The sequence below is a fragment of the Hypoxylon fragiforme genome (genome assembly GCF_022984875.1).
Source record: "Hypoxylon fragiforme strain CBS 206.31 chromosome Unknown GGS25scaffold_5, whole genome shotgun sequence".
Lineage (NCBI taxonomy): Eukaryota > Fungi > Ascomycota > Sordariomycetes > Xylariales > Hypoxylaceae > Hypoxylon > Hypoxylon fragiforme.
Window position 1 is genome coordinate 2,865,451 of NW_026054760.1, and position 20,573 is coordinate 2,886,023.

At 49.4% G+C, this 20,573-nt stretch overlaps 7 protein-coding genes across 7 annotated transcripts; 3 read left to right on the top strand and 4 right to left on the bottom strand.

The window, feature by feature from the left end:
• Window positions 1-49: 49 nt before the first annotated feature.
• GGS25DRAFT_522018 (uncharacterized protein) lies at window positions 50-1,338 on the bottom strand (the record flags this gene model as incomplete). Its single annotated transcript, XM_049264152.1, has 2 exons — window positions 50-984; window positions 1,122-1,338. 2 exons carry the CDS (start codon window positions 1,336-1,338, stop codon window positions 50-52), a joined length of 1,152 nt encoding a protein of 383 aa, XP_049116986.1.
• A 762-nt stretch (window positions 1,339-2,100) lies between these two features.
• Window positions 2,101-4,919, bottom strand: GGS25DRAFT_491903 (cleft lip and palate transmembrane 1). The gene is made up of 4 exons (XM_049261132.1): window positions 4,657-4,919; window positions 3,824-4,558; window positions 3,720-3,762; window positions 2,101-3,646 (listed from the first exon to the last, which is right to left on the bottom strand). The coding sequence occupies exons 1-4, from the start codon at window positions 4,711-4,713 to the stop codon at window positions 2,505-2,507; spliced, it is 1,977 nt and encodes a 658-aa protein (XP_049116987.1). The 5' UTR covers window positions 4,714-4,919; the 3' UTR covers window positions 2,101-2,504.
• Window positions 4,920-6,181: 1,262 nt separating this feature from the next.
• Window positions 6,182-7,241, top strand: GGS25DRAFT_491907 (cytokinin riboside 5'-monophosphate phosphoribohydrolase LOG). Its single transcript, XM_049261133.1, has one exon. The coding sequence runs from the start codon at window positions 6,379-6,381 to the stop codon at window positions 6,895-6,897; it is 519 nt and encodes a 172-aa protein (XP_049116988.1). The 5' UTR covers window positions 6,182-6,378; the 3' UTR covers window positions 6,898-7,241.
• Window positions 7,242-7,351: 110 nt separating this feature from the next.
• Window positions 7,352-10,623, top strand: GGS25DRAFT_491908 (para-aminobenzoate synthase). The gene is made up of 2 exons (XM_049261134.1): window positions 7,352-7,499; window positions 7,552-10,623. The coding sequence occupies exon 2, from the start codon at window positions 7,633-7,635 to the stop codon at window positions 10,258-10,260; it is 2,628 nt and encodes an 875-aa protein (XP_049116989.1). The 5' UTR covers window positions 7,352-7,499; window positions 7,552-7,632; the 3' UTR covers window positions 10,261-10,623.
• Window positions 10,573-13,703, bottom strand: GGS25DRAFT_491911 (glycoside hydrolase family 63 protein). Its single transcript, XM_049261135.1, has 3 exons — window positions 13,277-13,703; window positions 11,198-13,164; window positions 10,573-11,129 (listed from the first exon to the last, which is right to left on the bottom strand). The coding sequence occupies exons 1-3, from the start codon at window positions 13,521-13,523 to the stop codon at window positions 10,878-10,880; spliced, it is 2,466 nt and encodes an 821-aa protein (XP_049116990.1). The 5' UTR covers window positions 13,524-13,703; the 3' UTR covers window positions 10,573-10,877.
• A 237-nt stretch (window positions 13,704-13,940) lies between these two features.
• GGS25DRAFT_491913 (uncharacterized protein) lies at window positions 13,941-15,516 on the top strand. The gene is made up of 2 exons (XM_049261136.1): window positions 13,941-14,496; window positions 14,569-15,516. The coding sequence occupies exons 1-2, from the start codon at window positions 14,049-14,051 to the stop codon at window positions 15,096-15,098; spliced, it is 978 nt and encodes a 325-aa protein (XP_049116991.1). The 5' UTR covers window positions 13,941-14,048; the 3' UTR covers window positions 15,099-15,516.
• A 2,326-nt stretch (window positions 15,517-17,842) lies between these two features.
• GGS25DRAFT_491915 (uncharacterized protein) lies at window positions 17,843-18,161 on the bottom strand. The gene has a single exon (XM_049261137.1). The coding sequence runs from the start codon at window positions 18,126-18,128 to the stop codon at window positions 17,970-17,972; it is 159 nt and encodes a 52-aa protein (XP_049116992.1). The 5' UTR covers window positions 18,129-18,161; the 3' UTR covers window positions 17,843-17,969.
• Between the last annotated feature and the right edge of the window lie 2,412 nt (window positions 18,162-20,573).

Here is a 20,573-nt window from a genome sequence, read left to right on the forward strand (position 1 = left end):
TACTTATCCCCAATCCCAATCTTTAAACACCAGGCCACACCGCATCCCATCACATAAGCGCGCACCCGCCCGCCCCCGACACAATCGACGGCGCATGGCTCCACTCCAAGTGCTCCTGGAAATCCGCGACGCTCTCGAACCCCGTGACGGCGGCGTCGTCGTCGTGCAGCGGCACGTACCGCACGCGCTCCATGTCGTCCTCGCCCTGGACCTCGTAGTACGCGTCCTCGTCGCAGTAGGGGCAGACGATGCGGGCGCGCCAGTCGCCGGGGGCGGGGGCGGCGTGGTTCGCGATGGCGACGGGCGCGAAGACGACGGTCTTGGCTTCGGCGGCGGCGGCGCTCGTCAGGGATATGCCGCGGGCTTGCCAGTTCGGGTTTACGGGGACGGTGGCGTCGTCCATGTTGTAGTTGTTCGTGTCGCGGGGTATGTTTGGTGTCGAGGCGGTGGAGGGGGTTCGTGGTGTGGGAGGGCTGGTGGTGGTGGTGGTGTTGGAGGATGAGGAGGAGGAGAATGGGGTTGGTGGTTGTCGTGATGGTGACGGTGAAGGTGGTGGTGCGGGGCGCTGCTGCACGGCTCGCGTGGTCGGCATGGCGCGCAGGTCCTCCCAGACGAGGAAGCCGTCGCAGAAATCGCAGACGAAGGCGATGCTGTTGTCGTCGAACCGCTCGAACCTTCCCGTCTGCGCACACGCCAATCTCTCGTCCTCGATCGCGGCGTGGCGCTGCCGCTGCACGCGGTACACCTGCAGGGCGCCAAGGCAGCGCGCGCCGGTGGCCGTGACGGCGGCGTCGATCTGCTGGGCGCTGTGGATGCGGCGGGCGGCGCGGCACTGGGCGCGGTGCAGTTCGCGGCGCAGCTCGGTCGTCTCGTGCGCCCAGGCAGGGTCGATGGGCCCGCCGCCGCCGCGCACCCAGTCCTTGAAGGTCTGGGCGTGCAGCTCGAAGCGGGTGCAGAGGATCCGGAGGTCTTCGAGGGACTCGTCTGTTCGGTTCGCAAAGAAAATGATTAGGCTTATTAGGTCAACCTCTCTCTTTCCAAGGGTATGCGTTTCCATTCATTCATTCCGTACTTCTTATGATGGTAGTGTGTAGGGAAAGGGAAAAAAGGTAAGGACATACTGATACGATCATTCTCATAGTAAGTTCGGCCGTTGACAAGATCAGGTAGCTCTTGAAAGTCCTTCTTGGCCTCGTCAAGGGCTTCCTCTAGCAAGCGCAGTTGCTCGAACTCGTCGGGCCCCCATGTCCGCTTGTCGGCGAACATCAGGATGCGCAGGCCATCGTTGAGTGAATTCGCGATGACGGCCAGGAGCGAGCCAACGGTCTCGTGGCTCATCTCCTTTTGCCTCTTCTTCTTTTCCCTTCCAGTTTTTCTTTTCTTTTCCTTCTTATTCTGATTCTTGTCCCTCCCCCTGAGATAGGCGGGGACTACCTTAGGTCCGTGAAAGCTGCTGCTGCTGTGATGCCACCTGTAATACAGAAAGGTACTGTATGTACGAAGCGCTAGGTTAGATATACCCGTAAATTCTATGTCGTCCGTCCTCTGATAAGAGAATGGAAAAAGAGAGGATGGATATGAACCCTTAAAAAGTAGTTTAACGTTCTATCATCCCTCCCCCTTTTTTTGGTCTTCACGTTAAGTTCTCGTAAGGGTCTAGGTTAGGTCAGTTACTGGACATCTACCTGGTATAAAAATGTTCTATGAATAGAATGTTAAATGCGTTGCAATATCGGCGCAAGTGTCATATGTACCGATTATCAAAGTTGACAGGGGACAATGTACTAGGTATGTTTTGTGGCATCCGATAAGATACCTAGGTACAACACCCCGTTGTCAAAAGAAGCTACTATGTACATTTAAATAAATATAACTAGTTAAGCTCAGTTTAGCTTAGCTCATGCATGATATTCAATCTTTGATGTTAGTATTTGCATGATATTGCATCAATTTGCATGATATCATGGATACTATCGTGGATACTAACGTAGCAGCTAACCTAGGTGGTTACTAGTTTAAATATTGAGTACGTAATATAAAGTTGAAGTGGATTACTAACAATGAATGTCGCAAATAAATTATTCCAACTTTGAATTTGAAGTGGAAGACAATATCCCTCTGCCAAGACCACAATATTTAAAGGGGATCCTCAGCTGAAGGTTTGTTGTACAAATTGTACATACATGTAACTACTTAGGTAGTAATTAGTTAAACAGTAAATTATCCAATGACTGGCGACATTACAATTTTAGTAGTTTCTGCCAATAGGACACCTCCTTGGGGTCCAGATCAGATAGGGGACAGACTAGGTTATATAAATCTCCCATGGGACTGAACGTCAGGGCTGCTCAAGCAACCTCGTATTATTATACCTAACTCAACTACTGATTACCTTAGAGTCTATATATCTAGAGTCTGACTAGGCAGATACCTATAATACCTACCAGCTATACAAGTAGGCAGGAACCCATCATGCTCATCTACTATATACCTAAGTCTTCGTACTACTTCCTCTTCTTTGCCGCCCCCGTGTCGGCGCCACTGGACTTTGCAGCACCGCCAATCTTCTTTGTCGTAGTAGCATCAACCTTCGGTATCGACTTGGAGTCTTCTGTCTTGATTTCTTCCGTCTCATCATCACCGCCTTGACCATACTCGTTGACTCGGGTGTAGTCAATTCTGTACGCCCAACGCTGATACAGGTAAATGAAAAAGATGATGTCGTCTCGGAACGTAGCCATTCGATACAAGAACGGCATCTTGATGGTGAAGGCGAAAAGGTCGTCGATGAACGTATTCAAGAACTTGTACACCATGGCTTTTCCTGGCATGTGAGCAACGCTCTTGAGACGGTAGTTGATATAAAGCGAAGGCACCATCATCAGGAACCCATACGCGTATACCGAACCAACCAGAGTCGCGAGAATGTACGAGTACCACGACTTGTGTGACTCATAAACCAAAGACCAAATGGCATAGCCAATAATGAGAGGGACACCCGCCATGTACATGTACTTGAATGCGATCTCATCATATTCCTTGGTCTTTTCCTCCGTCTCGCTGAGCTTGTACTTGTCTTCAAACGCAATTCGATACGGAATGAGAGACCCGGGTGGAGCCGGTCGCACTCTGACGTTGACGATCGTGGTAATCTTCCAAAACTCGATAAGGATACCAACGCCCTGGGAGCCAAGAATCATCCAACTCGTGTTTTGAGAGTTGTCGATGAGGTAAAGGAGGATAACCGCTTGCATGAAAACGCTGGCCAGGATCGAGCGCACTGAAATACCAACATTGTCCTTCTTCTTGCGATAATGGGCAATATCGGAACCAAAGGCCAGCATTTCCAGCAAAAGATGCGCAATACTCACCACGAATGTCACACCCAGAAGGTAAGGGTTCGTGTCTAAGAACATTTCCTTGATGATTTCCATCTCACTACCATCACCCCCGCCTGCGATGGGACCGCCGTAGGCGGCTTGAATTGCTTGTTGCTTGGAGTTGAAATCAACCGAAGAAATGATGTTGAACTTCCAGTTTTTCATGTTGCCTAGATCAAGGCGCAGCGGGAGAGTCTCAACCGTTTCATTAAGAAGCATCATGTGACTCTTCATTTGCCAAAACGTGTTGATAAACAAGACCGGGTCTAGAGCAAATGGCTGGTTAGTCTATGTGTACACGCAAGGCGAAAAGGGGTTGAAAAGAGCTATTAATCATACAGTACCAAGAGTTCTGACCAGAACCATCGCGAGCACCAGTGGACTACATTGCATTAGCACGTGGCCATCTATTATGCAGTGTAAACGATAGAATTGGGTCTTACCTCTACGTGAATGAACTGTCGAACGGCCGGGTGAGTTTGAGGGAAGTTGAAGATACCGGTATCAGGGACGAAAGACAAACTAGTATTGGGATGATAATAGTTTGCGATGATCGGTCCTGTACTCGGGACTTCGGGCTCTACCTCTTCCACTTCAACCTTATCCTCCAACAGATTGCGAGTTTTTGATTCCTTCTTCTTTGGGATATATTGCGTTAGAGGATATGCGAAGTGGAAAGCCGTGGCCGGGTCAAAGCCTGGCTCCTTAGGGTCCAGATTGGCACCCGAAAGTCCAATGTAGAAGTGTCCCCAGAGTGTCCCATTCTTCTGAACAGAACCCGGCACGCGAAATACAGTCTCGACAACGCGGTTCTCGCTCGAGTTGCTAAGCTTGAAGCCTTTTTCATTGAGTGCTACATACTCCTCCGAGACGGTAGAGATCTTGGTGGGGACGAAGGTGGGCGATAGTGTAACAACGATATCGAGGGAGCTGTCAGAGGGCCAGATGGGGGCCAGTCGCTGGGGGATGGGGTTCCAGACAGCACCCTCGTTGAGAGTTTGTGGGCGAAGCTGGTAGGCAGGAATATCGGCGGTGTTGGCGGGAACTTGTACAACGGCCCCTGAAGGGTCTCTACTGGTAGCAGCTTGCGGCTTATTACCACCAGTAAGTTGTTTCATCAAGAACTGCATACCATACCATATGACAACGCCCTGAACGATCTTGTAGATTGTCGCTTGCTGTACTCGCCGAAATGAAACAACGTCAGCCAGTGATCAGTTTTCATGGGAATTTGTGATATTTGGACCGTGATTAGGATTGCGACGTGTTGACTTACAAGTCCACCTTGCTCTTCACGAGCATCCCCCGCGGGGGCAACATCCGCTTCAGGCATCTCTAGGTGACAATAATGCCAGACAATCCCGTAATACTGACTCAAAGTAATATACTATGAGGGTTCTGTCAAAAGGGAGATTGGTCTTGATCTTGATTAGACCAGAGTTTTGGGATGTTGTTGCGATGATTGCGGCAACAGAGATTTTTACGACATTGTTGTACGGTATACGTATGTATGTTAGGTACATGTAAGTACTAGGTTAGGTAAGTGCCTAGCTGGTGAATTGACAATTCAGATTTCAGGGTACCTACGACTAAAAGCATACAATACTACAATACCTAGTAGTTACATGCATGTGGTTAGTAGCGTGGGAGCCTCTGGGAGATAGTTACCGAAACCCCGGTCCTTTGAGTTCTAGCCACATGCAGCTTTCTGTTGGCTTTTACATAAGGTCCCTCCGAGGGCGGGAAGATTGGCGAATCATAGCTGGAGATGTGTGCATTACCTAAGGTTGGGTAGGTCAACGGTACTGTACCTTCATCATTGATCAACATTGAATGTTGCAACTTACAACTTGCATCAATTAAATTGTCAGCTACATTTGCTACATTTGCTACATTTGCTACAATGACTCAAGACGATGCTTTAAAGTGTTACGAATACCCAAGACATTTTTCTCAACAACGGCCTTGTTCTACAATTGGTCCCGCTAAGTTGCAGACCTATGCAGATCTGCCTGATATCTAACTATGTACATACACCTAGCATGTAGACTCGACAGCTGTATGTACATACGGCGTATAATACAGCATGGCAATGTCATGAAATTCTCGGGTAAGCGACGTCATTGGCAAGTTTTGGTTTCTACCTTAGGTACCTACATACCTGCCTATAACTGTACAGTGTACATAGTATTGAATGGATAATGTCCATTCAATACTGTTGACCTGACTTAGACTGCTAATGCTGCTTCCCGCCACATATTCACATACCAAGTCTCACTTCTTACTCACTTCTGTTTTCGAAGTTCTGAATGTCTGGAATTTTTTTCCTTGACTCAATACATTCACATTCCTTCCACCGTCCTCCGTCCTCCGGAGCTAATAATTATTTAACTTCTCGCTTCCTCTAATCTAGTCCCCCCTGTTGCTTCTAGATTCTTAGACTTGGTCGCCTGTCCATTTTGCTTTATGCCCAACTGTGGCTTTTTCACCGACCACTAGGCACGACTACTAGGTACGACTACTAAGTAACTAGCTAGCTAGCTACATACTTCAAACCCCGAATAACATCACATTCCTTACCTGCCTAGTTAGCTACCTACCTACTTAGTAGGTAGATTAGATTCGGTATCTTGAAGCACTTTTTCTTTCATTTCAAATTTACCACTCAAGGATCACACAATGGCATCCGTCCCGAACTCCAATTCGACGACTCCTCGAGCCAAGATCTGCGTCTACTGCGGCTCTTCGCCGGGTACCAACCCGACATATATGCAAGCAGCCCACGAATTGGGGAAGCTTATGGCGGAAAACAATATCGACCTAGGTACGTTACTGCATATGGTATAGATAATATGTATTTATTATCTATTCAGCTCAATCCAACTAAGTCAACTCCCGGCCCCTTGAACATATACACATCCAAATACATAACACATACACCCGCCTATATCTAACTAATCTTTTACATCTAGTATACGGAGGCGGCACCGTAGGGTTGATGGGAGAGGTGGCTAAGACTATAGTGTCAATATCAGGCCCTGATGCTGTTCACGGTATCATACCCGAGGCGCTGGTCAAATGGGAACGCGACGCAACATACACCGTAGCCAAGGACGAAAACGGCTACCATGTCCCCGAGGAGCAAGTGTACGGCCGCACGACAGTTGTCAAAGACATGCATACGCGAAAACAACAGATGGTGCGCGAAGTTATCCAAGGTGGGCCTGGGAGCGGTTTCATCGCACTCCCGGGTGGCTACGGCACGATGGAAGAGCTGCTCGAGACAGCCACATGGAACCAGCTAGGAATCCATGACAAAGGTGTTTGCCTGTTGAACATCAACGGGTTCTACGACGGCTTGACGCAGTGGATCAAGACATCCGTCGATGAAGGTTTCGTAAAAGAGGGCAACGCTAACATCCTCGTCACAGCCCCAGATGCCGAGAGTGCACTCAAGGCACTGCGGGAGTACAAGGTCTCAGACGCGCGGTATGGTTTAGACTGGGGTAACGAATGAAGGAGACATCAATCATACATGCATATATGTAGTAGAGATTATCTACTTCTTCAAGGCATCACTTACTGGTACCTGGTGTATAGATAATCGGAATACAAGAGCAGACATGCATTTTTCAAGATAGCAGCATTATCATCGTGCGCAATCCGAAACATGTATTCATATGACGATTCACTTGGATTGCTAACTGTTATAAACTCAACCATCATCTAGACGGACCAAATTCGAACTGCAATCCATTGAGTGTTTGAACGGCAAATAACATGTATCGAAAATGAATTCCATGTTATATATTTGTATATATCTAGGATGTACCACTAGTAGTATTTACAACGGCAAACCCGGTTCACGCCGGTTACTTTCGGTCCATGTCCGTGCTCCTTGCCCCTATTTTTAAGCACATAAGCGTTATTTGTTAGACACCTACAATGGTCCTACATAACTACTCCGGTCCCAAATGCACTAGCAGCACCTAAAATATGCCCTTTTTAGGACTCTCTATCACCTCACATCTCTCTCCCTTTTGTGAGCAAAAAAAAAACTTTTCAAATCAGGCTTATCCTTCCTTTGACGAATGAGATAAATACCGCTATACACCAAATGTAAGATGTCTGCCTACCTAAGAAAAGGTGTCTATTAAACTTACACATTAAGACTTAGCAGACGAAGAAAAAGAATTCAGGGACTCATCATGTACCATCAACTCAGTGTTGGCACTTTGTCGCAGACGTCAATATGAGTCCCCCCAGAATCCTCTTCATCGACGCATATGATTCTTTCAGCAACAACATAGTCTCTCTTCTGGAAACGACTTTGGATGCTCAAGTTGAAATCCTACCTATTGATCCGCCCGAGCTCAATCCCAAAAAGTCAGGGTTTGCCGAAAAGTGGACCAGCCTCCTGCGTCATTACGATGCCGTGGTCTGTGGTCCCGGTCCCGGATCCCCGGATTCGCCCCAGGATGTCGGGCTCATGAAGTATATATGGGAGCTTGAAACGGCACACTTGGTGCCCGTGCTCGGAATATGTCTAGGCTTCCAAAGTCTGGTGGTCAGCTGTGGTGGGATTGTGAAAAAGCTCACGACGGGCTTACACGGCATGATTCGAGATATCGATCATGAAATGCACCAGCCCAGTTTACAGGACGGGAATATCTTTAACGGCGTCCTGCCATTTAAAGCTACGCTCTACCACAGTCTGCATGCGGATATAGGTCAGGAGACTATAACTGCAGTTAACTGGGCCACGTCAAAATGGACTTCGCCCTCTCATCTGCCAGATCTCGCCCCCCTGGCTTGGGTATACGAAGACCGTGGCGATCATATTGATCGGATTCTCATGGGAGTAAAGCACAGGACGAGGCCGTTCTGGGGGCTACAATACCACCCGGAATCCATCTGCACGGACTCAACAGGCCACCAGGTTATTAAAAACTGGTTTGAAGAAGCCATCCGATGGAATTCTACGAACGGTCGTATAACAAACCCTGAATCTGTTTCGCTCGATGCTATCACAGCATTACCACACTCCTGCGCACATAAGGCTCTGGAGGCTACGACTCCATCGAATGGCAACTCGAAAGATCGCCATGCATGGAGTACCACTGACAGTGAATTGGCATCTTTTGGGATCGATACTGCTTACTATTCAAATACTATAAGTCTACCGATTCACATCGAAACCCCCGACATTGTCGAGATACTACAGGGTGACAAAAAGGATTTCATCATTCTGGACTCCGCGAGTGCAAAAGCGAATAGAATCGGCGCTGACGTGCGGGGGCGATATAGCATCATCGCTTTAGATGTGGATGAGGCGCTGAAATTAGAATATAGAACAGGAGACGGATATGTAACTGCCCGCTGTTCTCAGGGGCGGTTTTCTCCACGAGAAGTTGTCGAGAAGATCCCTCTCGCTCCAGGTCAGACCGTGTGGCAGGTAGTAGCCGACTTCTGGTCTCAGCGCAAGATGGCAGCAGATGAGCACTCCGCCCCTTTTATCGGCGGCTTCATGGGCTATACGACGTACGAGCTCGGCCTCGAAGGCATTGATGTCAAATTCACTAAGGAGAAAGGACACGACAGACCAGACCTCTGTTTCGCCTGGGTAACCAAAAGCATCGTGATAGATCACACGAAAGGCATTCTCCGCATCCAAACCCTATCGCCATCAGAGCCCGAGGCAAAAGCCTGGACAAGTTCCATAGCGTCTCAACTTTCCGCATCAGCAATCTGGTCCGACGGGCTACGCGCCAACTTCAACAAGCGCGCACAGCTAAGCCAGTTAACGCCTCCATCTACGCCCAAATCCAGCTCGGCCCGGACACAGATTCAGGTTCCGGATGCCGCCGAGTACGAGGCCAAAGTCCGTACATGCCAAGACTACATCGCGGCCGGCGACTCGTACGAGCTCTGCCTCACAGACCAAACCCATATCATCCGCCCCCAAAGCCCCGCTAATACACCGTGCCTCGCGCCCTTAGAACTAGGTAAGCCGCCCCTGACTTCCTGGCAACTATACCGTAGCCTGCGCTCGCGCCAGCCCGCCCCTTTTGGCTCATACTTGCGCCTCGGTGGTGCTACGCTCCTCAGCAGCTCGCCGGAGCGGTTCCTCGAGTTCGGGTTCGACACAACCACGGCGGAGGAAGGGGGATTGTTCTGCTCGATGCGGCCAATGAAGGGGACGGTGCGCAAGTCCGCCGCGGTCGCCACACTCACCGACGCCGAAGCCATCCTCCACGTCCCCAAGGAAGAAGCCGAGAACCTGATGATCGTCGACCTCGTCCGCCACGATCTCCACGGCGTCTGCGGGCCCGGGCGCGTCCACGTACCCAAGCTGAACATCGTCGAGGAGTACGCGAGCGTGTTCCAGATGATCAGCGTCGTTGAGGGCCGGCTACCCCGCAAACATCCAGAAAACATGATAGATAGGGAAAGCCCAGAAGTAACAGGCTTCGACATCCTAGCCGCCACCCTGCCCCCCGGAAGCATGACCGGCGCCCCCAAGAAGCGCAGCTGCGAGCTCTTGCTCGGGATCGAGGGCACGCACGCCCGCCAGCGTAGCCTATACTCCGGCGTCGTCGGGTACGTCGATGCGGCCGGGCGCGGCGACTGGAGCGTCACGATCCGGAGTCTGTTTCGCTGGGACGATGAGACTGTCACTACTACGGGTGCTGGCGTCGACGGCCAGAAACTCGAGGTCTGGCATATTGGCGCCGGGGGGGCCGTCACGGCGCTGAGTACGCCCGAGGGCGAGCGCGAGGAGATGTTTACGAAGCTCAAGGGCCCGTTGGGGGTTTTTGATGATGATGGTGATGGTAGTGGCGGTGGTGGTGGCGGTAGTGGTGGCGGTAGTGGTGGGTGATAGGGGCTTAGGCATACGAGGATAAGGACGATAGATATTGACATGGGATCAAGGCATTACGTAGATACATACATACCTGCAGGTGGTTATCTACAGCCTGAGATGTACGAATCGGATAGCTGGTGGTTAGGGTAATGCCTCAGTGCTATATGAGGCATACTTCAACGGTACCTACATAGACATGGATGGGACTGGATAGGATAGGATGGGATAAGGGGGGCGAAGGATACCAAAATACCTAGGGGGGCTCATTCATCATGATATCACCCGCTGGATGCATAGGTAGGTAGCATAGCATAGCATAACAACATCAAGAGTTTAAAAGGATTAAAAAATAAAAAACAGAAACCGTTTCTTCTTTCATCTTATCATTTATTGGTTCAATTCCAAATCTACCTAGCCATGATTTTCATCATTGTTTTTGGTTTGTTTTGGTTCGGTATTCTACCTCTACCTACTATTAATCAAGTAGGCGCCTATATTGTTTCTTTAATCTTTCAGCACGTCGTAAAGTCATTCAATCCGACCTATTCTGACCCTCCCCCCCCCCCCCAAAAAAAAAGCCCCAGATACCTAAGTTAAGTATTTAGAAATACCCAGCCAGAGAAATTACCTCATCACAATTCATCCCGCACATGGCGGCCAGTCCACCAGCTTAAATCATCCAACGCCATGATCTTGACGACTAAACTTGTCCAGCCGGTGAAGTGCTGCGTTCGCTGGCCGCTGCCGGTTTCTGGGTTGTACTGCTCCCAGGCGAAGCCTGTCTCCTCCCAGCTCTGGTATACGGTTTCAACTATGTTCTTGCGCAGCTTCACGTATAGATCCTTGGCCTTGTGGGAATAGGGGCCTGACTGAATGGCATAGTTCTGTAGTTCTCTGTTAGCAAATCTATAGCTAGGGGTACAGGGGAGAGAGAAAGAAAGCAGAGACTTACTCGGAGTGACACAATAGCGAGGTAGTTCATGTTGATCCATACGGGGCTCCTCCAGTAATTCTCATCGGTACCGTAGAACTCGGACTTCTTGCTCAGGCTTCGGATACCATGGGGGCTGAACAACTCCTCTTCGTCCCCTAATAGATCAAGGAGTTTTTCGAGCTTGGGATCATCAGACTGTAGGAGGCCCAATAAGAACGGGAATATGGATACATAGCCCTTATGGCAGACTAGAGTATGCTCCTCGAAGGCATCGATCGTGGCATCACAGAAGCAGCCCTCAGATTCAGACCAGTGAAGATCCACGAGATTATGTGAGATACCGTCAAGCACTTTGTTGTATTCTTGGACGTCCTCAGGCAGGCCGACAAAGTCCGCAATCTTCGCCAAAGACCTAGCCAACATACCCATCCAAGACATAAGATCCACATGGAGCTCACCAGGATGAGGAGGCTGGGGACGAGGGTAATCATCCAGGCCGCTCGTCAGGATGTGTTGGACAGATCGTCCGCGCCAGCGGTAAGCCTCCTTTGTCGAATATGCTTCCCGGTCATACGACTTGATGTCTCCGAATTGCGTCTTCTTGAACCATAAGAACTGTCGTCGTAGAAGAGGATACAAGGTACGGAGGTACTCGATACCCAAAGATGGATTATCAACGTGGGCACTTTCAAGAACAACGCCTTGAGACAGCTGCTCTTTACCAACGTGCTGACTACCATTTGTCTTTTGCAGCCTCTCCGTGAAAGCCTCGAGTACCAAGTACAGCGTCGGGGGATTGGCGTAATGTGGGTATTGAACCTGAAATTCCGGCGGCACCTTGCTTCGGGCTTCTTCGCCAAGAATCTGCTCACGAGCAATCCAACCGTCTTCATCCATAAGATTGTACCAACTCTTGACAATTTCAAGAGTAAGATCAATGTCCCAGTCTGCGATAGGAAGAAGGTGGAAACCCTCATCCCATAGGAATCCACGTGGGAAGAAAGGCCTAGACGGAATACTAGAGAACAGCTCGTATGGTCCCTCGAGCTTCTCTTGTCTGCGGGCGCGGGCCTCGGCAGTTTCCTCCCAGAATCCTTCGTTCTCCTCGTCGTATTCAGGGGCATACGATCGATCCACGACATGTTGTCCGTAAAAGTAGCCAATACCTCCGGCGAGGTTAGAAAGCATGCTTTGCCCGAACTTGCGATATTTATCGGTGTGAAATGGAGCTTGAGGTTCAAAGACGTCAGTGAACCGGTCGTTGAAGGATTCGGTAGTGGCCTTGATCTCCCGAGTCAAATCTTCGCTCGTGGTATCATCACTAGCCGAACCACTTGAGAAGAGAATGTCAAGCTCAAATGGTCCCTCGAAAACCTTTTGAACAAAGTGAAAGTTTCCTTGGCCGGGCTTGTTTGTAAGTTGGTAAACTTGCCAAGGAGGTGGCGCATTATCAGCTCCATATTCCTTAATGATCTCGTCAACGCCGAGTTTAAGTTGCTGGAATAGTAATTGCTTAGCCTGCCACAAGTGTTCAGTAGGCATGTTGAATGATTGCACAATCGTTTTGTCGAGATCTCTTTGTGATGAGATAGGATGGTCGCTGCTGGGGCGTTCACCGGTGCCCTTAGTCACGACTAGCTTATAGTCCCCAAGAGCTTTGGATTTGCCGACAAAGGCCACATCCCCATCGAATCCATTCGAATCACCAGTACTGGCAACATCAACTACTTCACCAATGGCTTCAGAAGCGACGTAGAACAGAACGGTTGTCTTGAGAGCGGGAGGTGCATCAGGCCGAGGCTCGCCTTTGATACGGGCAGCCCAGCTGCCACCATGACCACCTCCAGGAATTTTGACGAATTCGGCAGTGATATCAATCTTGTTCCCAGCATCATGAATATGCTGAATGCCACCAGTCCGAGTATCATACTCATCCCATCCATAACCGGCCATTCCGTCATTTTGCTCACAAGTGTAGCGGAAACCTAGAAACAGGCAAGGGAATTGAGTTAATGAAGTTCATTTCTTATTTACCTCACCTATTACATAAGTAGGTATATATGTATATTAGATAAGGGGTACTTCGATAGGACTTACTATTCTGGACATCGACGTAGTTGTCAACCTTTGCCCACAAGAGGCCGGTGGTCAAGCTCTGAGGTATCCTGGGCCGAACACCGAAATAGAGGTTTGGCCGATAAGGACCCCATAAGAGGCTCTGGTTGTTTAAGCGGCCAATTTCAGCGTTGAGGACAGCTTCATCTTGAGCTTGGCAAGTAGCGAATGGGAAGACAAAGGTGGACAGTATTGACAGACTTGCTGTCAATTGGCGCATGAATGCCATAACAGCATTGAATCAGCGGGCCTTCCCTTGTGTATGGTTATGAGTTATGCAAGAGATAAGGTAATAATAATAGTCGGGACGCGACTAATTCTAGTTTCCAGTAGTCATAGAAAGGTACATATGTAGAGTTACAACTTATGAAGCTTCAAAAAAGAAAAAAAGTGAAAGTGAACACAGTTTTGGAAATTTGGAGAAGCTTAAGCTCCCATGTCTTCGATTGGCCATTGACGTCAGGGTCCTCACCCTTGGTTCCAGGGCAGCCCCTACGCTAGCCCCGCCTAGAGCCTAATACCTAGCTAACGGTACCTAAAATTAGTGGATACCTAGGTAGTTTCACTGTGCAGTTATGTACTTAGTTAGTTACCTAGGTACCTAGTTAGTGTCTCTTTTCTTTTAGCTCATCCAACGTCAATTTAACCTACCTAGGTACCTAGTTAGTGTCTCTTTTCTTTTAGCTCATCCAACGTCAATTTAACCTACCTAGGTACCTAGTCTCATCATTCAACTACGCGACACGAATTAAACATGGCCGACAAACCTCGTCGACGTCGGCATCGCCCAGGCCCAGGCCCAGGTGCAGCCCCGGGCCCAAGTACGGATAGAGACAGAGACAGAGACAGAGACAGAGACAGAGATACCAGACAATTACGAGACGAGCCCGATCGACGCGACAGGGATCGAGCTAGAGAAGAAGGTCGTCGCGAACGAGAGCCCCGGCGCTCTAGATCGCGTTCACCAAGGGGCGACCGCCGCGAACCCCATCGTGACCGCAAAGACAAGCCCCGAGACCGAGATCGAGATTGGGAACGGGATCGAGATCGGGAACGGGATCGAGACCGCGACCGCCCCAGAGACAGGCCACAGGATTCTAGGGGCGGTGATGAAAGAGGAAAAGACGCACGTCGCGGCAAAGAAGACAAGCGCGAGGATAGAGGTCGGCATGCAGATAGCAGAAGCCAAGTTCCCCCCAAAGGTGAGGAGAGACTATCTATCCCTAGTCACAGAGTTAGACAAGAAGGAAGGATAGAAGCTAATAAAGCAGCAGCCCCCGCCAAAGAACGAAGCCCTCGACGCTCCGTGTCGCCAGCCCGCAGCCCAGCCTCAAGGTTCGATCGCCCATCCCAGAACAACCCCCCTCTGCCCACGAGACCAAGGCCTGGCGGCGCCAAGGCAGAGCATGGCGCATCCCTGCAATTCAAAGTTGGCGCGAAGCATGACGAAGACGACGCACATCGCCGATTAGGCAAGAGCAGTGCCGGGAGCAAAGTTTTCGACTCGAGAGGCTCGCCTGATGAAGAGTCTAGGAGTAGGAGAAAGAGGACTGCGACACCAAATTCCTCCCAAGGAGATCCCATGGATGAGGATGGCGATGAGGATGGGGAAGTCGTCGTGGAGGAGGATGACGGGCTGAGTGCTATGCAGGCCATGATGGGCTTTGGCGGCTTCGGCACCACGAAGAACACCCGTGTGCCAGGAAATAATGCGGGCGGGATAAGGAAGGAGAAGAAGACCGAATATCGCCAGTACATGAACCGTGTTGGCGGATTCAACCGTCCGTTGAGTCCAGGACGATAGTTTAGCTTCGTATATGATGTTGCTAGTATCGTCCAAGGATGTATATTTGGAGGGCAAGACAATACGACACTATCAAGGCATAGACTACATGAGTCCATTATCAATCACATACTCTTGATTTCGAAGACTGGTTGAGTGATATTAATCTCGGAGCTTGTTAAGAAGGGACAGGTTCGATAATATTGTTCACGTCACATATCGTAGGTTGTCTTCAGTTTGAATTATAGATTATGCCAGATAACATTGTGACTATGAGAAAGCTGACCCTGAGACGTTTGGACTTACAACGAACGAGACTACCTGTGTGTGTACCATTTCCCCCCAATCCAGCATGTAGCGGTCTTCTCCGCATGACCAACAGAATGAAGAAGATAGATAGGTACCTATTCTCAATTATTCCAGTTTCCAGTTCCTAGTTCGCAATTTGCTACATGAAAACAGCCCTCCACGGGTAGACACTTCATACCATCAATAGTCGTACAATTTGCTCACTTGGTTATCCCCCCCCCCTCTCTCTGCAGAGAGATCTTCGTCTTCTCCGCCATTGGCTGGAGTCTTCGCGTTTACTTCGCCATTACCCGCGCTCCTATTGCGCGAGCTATTCGATGTATCCACGGCCAAGACCAATCAATGGGTGCTGCGGATAGCACGTCCCTTTAGACATTGAGTTGATCCATTCCTCGAAGCTTCTGATCATGAGTGATGCTCTCCTTGCCACAATATTTTACTGGAAATCCCTAGCCACAATGACGAAGATGTCCACCAAATAGTGCAGATAGCGGTTCCCATTACCAGAGCTTAGGAATGGCCCAACCAAGTCGGCGACGAGAATTTGAAGAGGGGTGTGGAAGAGATCGAAAAAAAAAAGTCGAAAGACGGAGGGTTGGGGTATTGCGAGACGTCGTAGAGGGAGGGAGGGAATGGAAGCGACAGTTCCGAACAGACTCCCCACCAAGCCTCCTTGTCACCCAGGACAATCTTATATGCGGAGCACACCTGATCCTTACAATCAACCATAACCAGCTTGTACCTAGGTGCATCCGTTGATAATGTCTTTAAGGCCTCCCGGATGGCAGCTTGCCTATCCTCCTCCACGCTATCACTAGTGCCGTTCTCGTTCTCATTCTCATTCTCATCCTCTTCATTTATTTCGACGTTGAAGCGCAATATGAGTAAAAGTCATGATGAGAAAAGGTCGGGGGGAGAAGAGAGGTCGGTTAGGCCAGAGATGAAGCCTTTCGGCATCGAAAGAAATCGAAAGAGGTAGGGGTTCACATATCGTGACCGGAAGACTGGGCGACTTGGGTTTGGCTGCATTGAACTTCGCATAATTGATCATCCTAGCCTACCGTCTCTCGAGGAAAAGCCAACTGCCAAAATCCGAAGTCGATGAACGAAGCCACCTAACTCATCATCCTCTTCGCTGCCTTGATCTACGAAGATCTTGATAATGTAAAGGAGAACGCCGACGTGTAGCGACTCTATGGTTACCTACACATACACGTATTGTGGTCGATGATCTCTTGAGTATGACATTCGAGGGGGCTCCTCGATCTTCTTACCCGCGTCCTCGAGCTCTCTCAGTTTTGCGCGCTCTGCTCCAACGTGCAAAACAGAGAGAGCTCGAAGACGCGCGGGAAAAGATTGAGGAGCCCGATTGTGGTCATCCTTGACCTCGGCAAGGGCGTGGTTCCATTCTTCTTCATGGAGTCTCTCGCCTTCGCTCACCTCGTCTGTAATATTTATTTCTTTCATTCCCGGTTTTGATCACCCTGTTATGGCGCGGCCGAGAATACGACCGAAGGCTAGAGAGGCCACGTCCATTCCTTGGCTCTAAGCTTCTCGCCTTCGGCCATATCCTCCCCTGCCTTCATAGGGTGATTGATCACAACCGCACAGGAAGAAGATGGAGAAGAGAGAGTGGATTGTCCTCCTACGAAAAACCAAGTAAATGCAGGGGCGCATGCTCACAGTGCTGCGTAAGTTTCACGAGGAATGCTGGTACATCTGCTTCTCTCTCTGTACGCTTGCGCCAAGCTGGTGCCTTCGGATAACCCCTCCTCCGTCAGTCAACTTGCCGAACTCTTGGCCCATGTGTTGATACTTCATCGCATTGAAGTTCTCCACGCGCCACACACTGACGCGGTTCATATACCCGCAGAGGTGGCATTGGAGATCTCATGTGCTCAGAGAACATAAGGTGATAAGCTAAGATCGACGATGGCGTGTGGGCCTGTGTTTTGTCGTGGTTCTCGACGCCCACGAGTGCAGCCATGTCGAAGATACGTTGGCATCCGCGAGAAAGTAAGAAAATATGAGATGGCATCTTCGTCGGCCATAGTTTGTATGGGATTACCGCTATCAGAATCGGGCTTGGATCTCCGATATCGTTGTTGCTTGATAGCGTCTATCATGAACCGAATGAGATAATCAGTTCAGGAGCGCAATAATGGAGAAATATATTCGGGGCGAACCAAGTCAAATGAAGCTTCATGGGGTGCAAGCTTCGGAAGTAGGATCTCTCGCTTCTCGATTAGTTTGCTACCTACTTAGGTAGATAATCACTTTGCCCCTTGTTGTCACACCGCGGATATTGACAAGAGAGACATCTAAGTGAAGCCAGCTCTAACGTCCTGTGGAAACTTAGAGGCCTAGCTAGAACAAAGACAGCTACATGAATATGTAGCCTCCGTAGTCTCCAGGGAGGTGATAGAGATCCCCGCGCGACAAAGGTGTTGTTCTTGATATGCTTCGGGGCTAGTTTTATGGTTATCTCCGTGAGCCATCATATGATCTTGGGTGAGGTCAACGGAGACGACTTTGTATACGCGCGCATCGAATTGGCAGAGGTGAGGGTGATATGCTAAGGTCCTAATCTGCGAGACTCGTATAGTCCGGGTGGAGGAGCATGGCGAAACATAGCATCCATGGGCCATAGTTGCTTGCTTTTCCACCGTAGAAAAGGATTGGGGTTTGGGAGATGGCTTGTCTCAATACTCCGTAATCACCAACCTGCACTGCAGTTGCCATTATCAGTAGATAATCGAGGACTATCAAATATCGACAATGACTTCGAGACTCGACGTTGATAAGGCGATGTCCCTCTTCGGCTAGCTCGCCCAAGTAGAGGCTGAAGTGGACGAGACAGGTCCAGTCACCGATACGTTACGTTGTTTAAGATGGAACTCATCACCATCTATCCTTCTCCTTGGCCTGATCCTTTCAAAACTCTGTGTGTGTGTTGTTCTTGGTTAAGGATCGAGTGATACAACGAAAGAAAGGATGTTGGTTGTCGTCCATAGTGGTGTTGGACTGAGATTTGATTGAGTTGGCAGGGAAGAAGAAGATCGCGACGGAGGCATCAGTAACAAAACCATTAGTAGAAAAGTATTTAATGTTCCTATAAGGGTTAAAAGGGCCCAAGGGTATGACGCCCCGGGTGATGTTGACTACCTTGTACCTAGGTATCTGAATTTGGTGTTTCTGGCAGGCCATAATCTTGATATACCTAGGAGGTCACAAGGTGTAAGCCCCTTGATGGGGGCCGAATCAATCGTGCGGTCAAGGCAGCCTGGCGTGGTTTGGCATGTGGTTTGACAAGGACCATGATTGTCCAGGGATGGGACGAGTGCGTTCGTCATAGTCGTAGTGGTATGTTGAAATTGACCATCACATCCCACAGCCAAGGCAGCGGCAACAACAGCACCGCGTCATCGTGTGCACCGTGAGGGTGAATAACAGCCCAGACGGATCTTGGAATCCCTTCCACCATTGCATTAAGCACAACATATTCTGAAATGGGGTTTGTCTTGCCTGGGGAATCTAAAAGAATCACACCTTTCAACCCTAAAGTAGTCAAAGGTCGTCGTCGAAGCTTGATCTCATTGGCCAGCACTGAACTTACGACGTTCACATCCGAATATTGATCGACGAGGACCGAGTCTTTATCAAACTTGTATGTGGTAATCACTCGATCCAGGCGAGGTAATTTTCGGTAGTATATCATTCATGTCCACATAGCAGGTTGCTCGTGGGTTCTTCTGATGAACAATCACAGTTATTGGGCCTTGGAGGACTGTAGCATCAAGCTGGTCTGGTAACTGGTTATTCAAGACTTCTCTAAAGCAATGGCTTCTGATCTGCCCTTGGTAGGGAGGGTTGGGTATGAGGATCTCAAAAAGAAGGGAAACGGGAAAGGGGGGAAGGGGAAAAGCAGATGCTCGAGATGATCCACTTACTGAATAGCTTTGATTGTTTCTTCGTTCCCGAAAGGCAGAAATTGTTGACTGGTCTGGCTACCTTTCGCCTTGAAACATACAGGCTGGCCTAGGTATTGTTAGTGTGTGATTGGCATGTGTTGCAGGGCAAACTGCAGCCAAACGGATGGAAGAAAGATGGAAGAAAGCTTGGTTTATTCCAGACTACACTGGCGGAGTGCCAATATATGGCTGACAGGCCCAGTGGAGCCATGTGCCTTAGGTCCATGGCCTCAGACACCTGCAACAGCATGTAATGGGATGGGGTCTGTTGGAGACAAAACGTTAATAAGCTGCCATTAGAAAAGGTCAAACTTGCCAGAAGATGTTATCCGTCAAGAAAGGGCGAATCGGGACATGAGGCACTTGTCCTCAATCCCAGAATTGATCATAGGCGATTCCCAAATCTTGAGTGTGAATATCCCGTTTGATGTCTTTGTCGTCAGGCATCATGCTCGCATGATGGGAATGAGAGTATTCACAAAGATCTTCGAGCGGCGTTATCAGTTGACAATGTAAAATAGACGATATGCGTGTCATTGAGGATTACTCATCAGATGGATGCTGTTAAGAGGGCTAGATATTAATGGTGTAGGTAGTGATAGGTACCTGCTGTGGAAATGACAACTTGGAGCGAACTGCCTGATGATACATGGTTAGACGTAGAAAGACCCAGCCAGGCCCTCGATGGCGACTGGAGTACCGGTGAGTCGGCATTGTTAGTTGCAAGTTCCTTACCATACATATGTCCGTAAGAAAATCTCGCCTGGCTTCCAATGACTCGTCTGGAGAGAACCGTACATAGTCACTCTACTGACTAGTTCAGTCTGCAGTGTGCAGTGTCATGACCTATGGTAGAGAGGGATGAAGAAGATAGATTGGGATAACCTGAAGAGTATGAAAGCCATATGGAGTGAAGTGAAGGTGATTTGGATTGAGTAGGTGGTGTTAGAGGATCTGGGCGGGCCTCAGAGAGTAGTAGAGGCCCGCTCAGAGTAGGTTGGAATGGTGGGTGAAAAATGAGGTTTGTGTGTGAAGACAGGTGAAGGAAGAGAGATGAGGAGACAGGACTCGGGTGAAAGACGTCTTTAACGCCTAGAGGTACCTGCTCGCGGTAGGTAGTGTCCTAATAGTCACTAATGAACCTGCCATATCCACTGCTGCCCCCCTAGTAGCCTAGAAGTTACCTACCAAGTACCGAGACATAGGCGCCTACTAC

What these genes read in the sequence shown, in the direction of transcription:
- GGS25DRAFT_491903 (XM_049261132.1), bottom strand. Translation starts at nt 4,713, where the DNA reads ATGCCTGAAGCGGATGTTGCCCCCGCGGGGGATGCTCGTGAAGAGCAA. An exon ending in GTGAAGAGCAAGGTGGACTT is followed by an intron (nt 4,559 to 4,656) that starts GTAAGTCAACAC and finishes CGGCGAGTACAG; the next exon opens with CAAGCGACAATCTACAAGAT. An exon ending in TGGTCAGAACTCTTGGTACT is followed by an intron (nt 3,647 to 3,719) that starts GTATGATTAATA and finishes CATTTGCTCTAG; the next exon opens with ACCCGGTCTTGTTTATCAAC.
- GGS25DRAFT_491907 (XM_049261133.1), top strand. Translation starts at nt 6,379, where the DNA reads ATGGGAGAGGTGGCTAAGACTATAGTGTCAATATCAGGCCCTGATGCT.
- GGS25DRAFT_491908 (XM_049261134.1), top strand. Translation starts at nt 7,633, where the DNA reads ATGAGTCCCCCCAGAATCCTCTTCATCGACGCATATGATTCTTTCAGC.
- GGS25DRAFT_491911 (XM_049261135.1), bottom strand. Translation starts at nt 13,523, where the DNA reads ATGGCATTCATGCGCCAATTGACAGCAAGTCTGTCAATACTGTCCACC. An exon ending in CTACGTCGATGTCCAGAATA is followed by an intron (nt 13,165 to 13,276) that starts GTAAGTCCTATC and finishes GCCTGTTTCTAG; the next exon opens with GTTTCCGCTACACTTGTGAG. An exon ending in TCGCTATTGTGTCACTCCGA is followed by an intron (nt 11,130 to 11,197) that starts GTAAGTCTCTGC and finishes AGAGAACTACAG; the next exon opens with AACTATGCCATTCAGTCAGG.
- GGS25DRAFT_491913 (XM_049261136.1), top strand. Translation starts at nt 14,049, where the DNA reads ATGGCCGACAAACCTCGTCGACGTCGGCATCGCCCAGGCCCAGGCCCA. An exon ending in AAGCCAAGTTCCCCCCAAAG is followed by an intron (nt 14,497 to 14,568) that starts GTGAGGAGAGAC and finishes ATAAAGCAGCAG; the next exon opens with CCCCCGCCAAAGAACGAAGC.
- GGS25DRAFT_491915 (XM_049261137.1), bottom strand. Translation starts at nt 18,128, where the DNA reads ATGGCAACTGCAGTGCAGGTTGGTGATTACGGAGTATTGAGACAAGCC.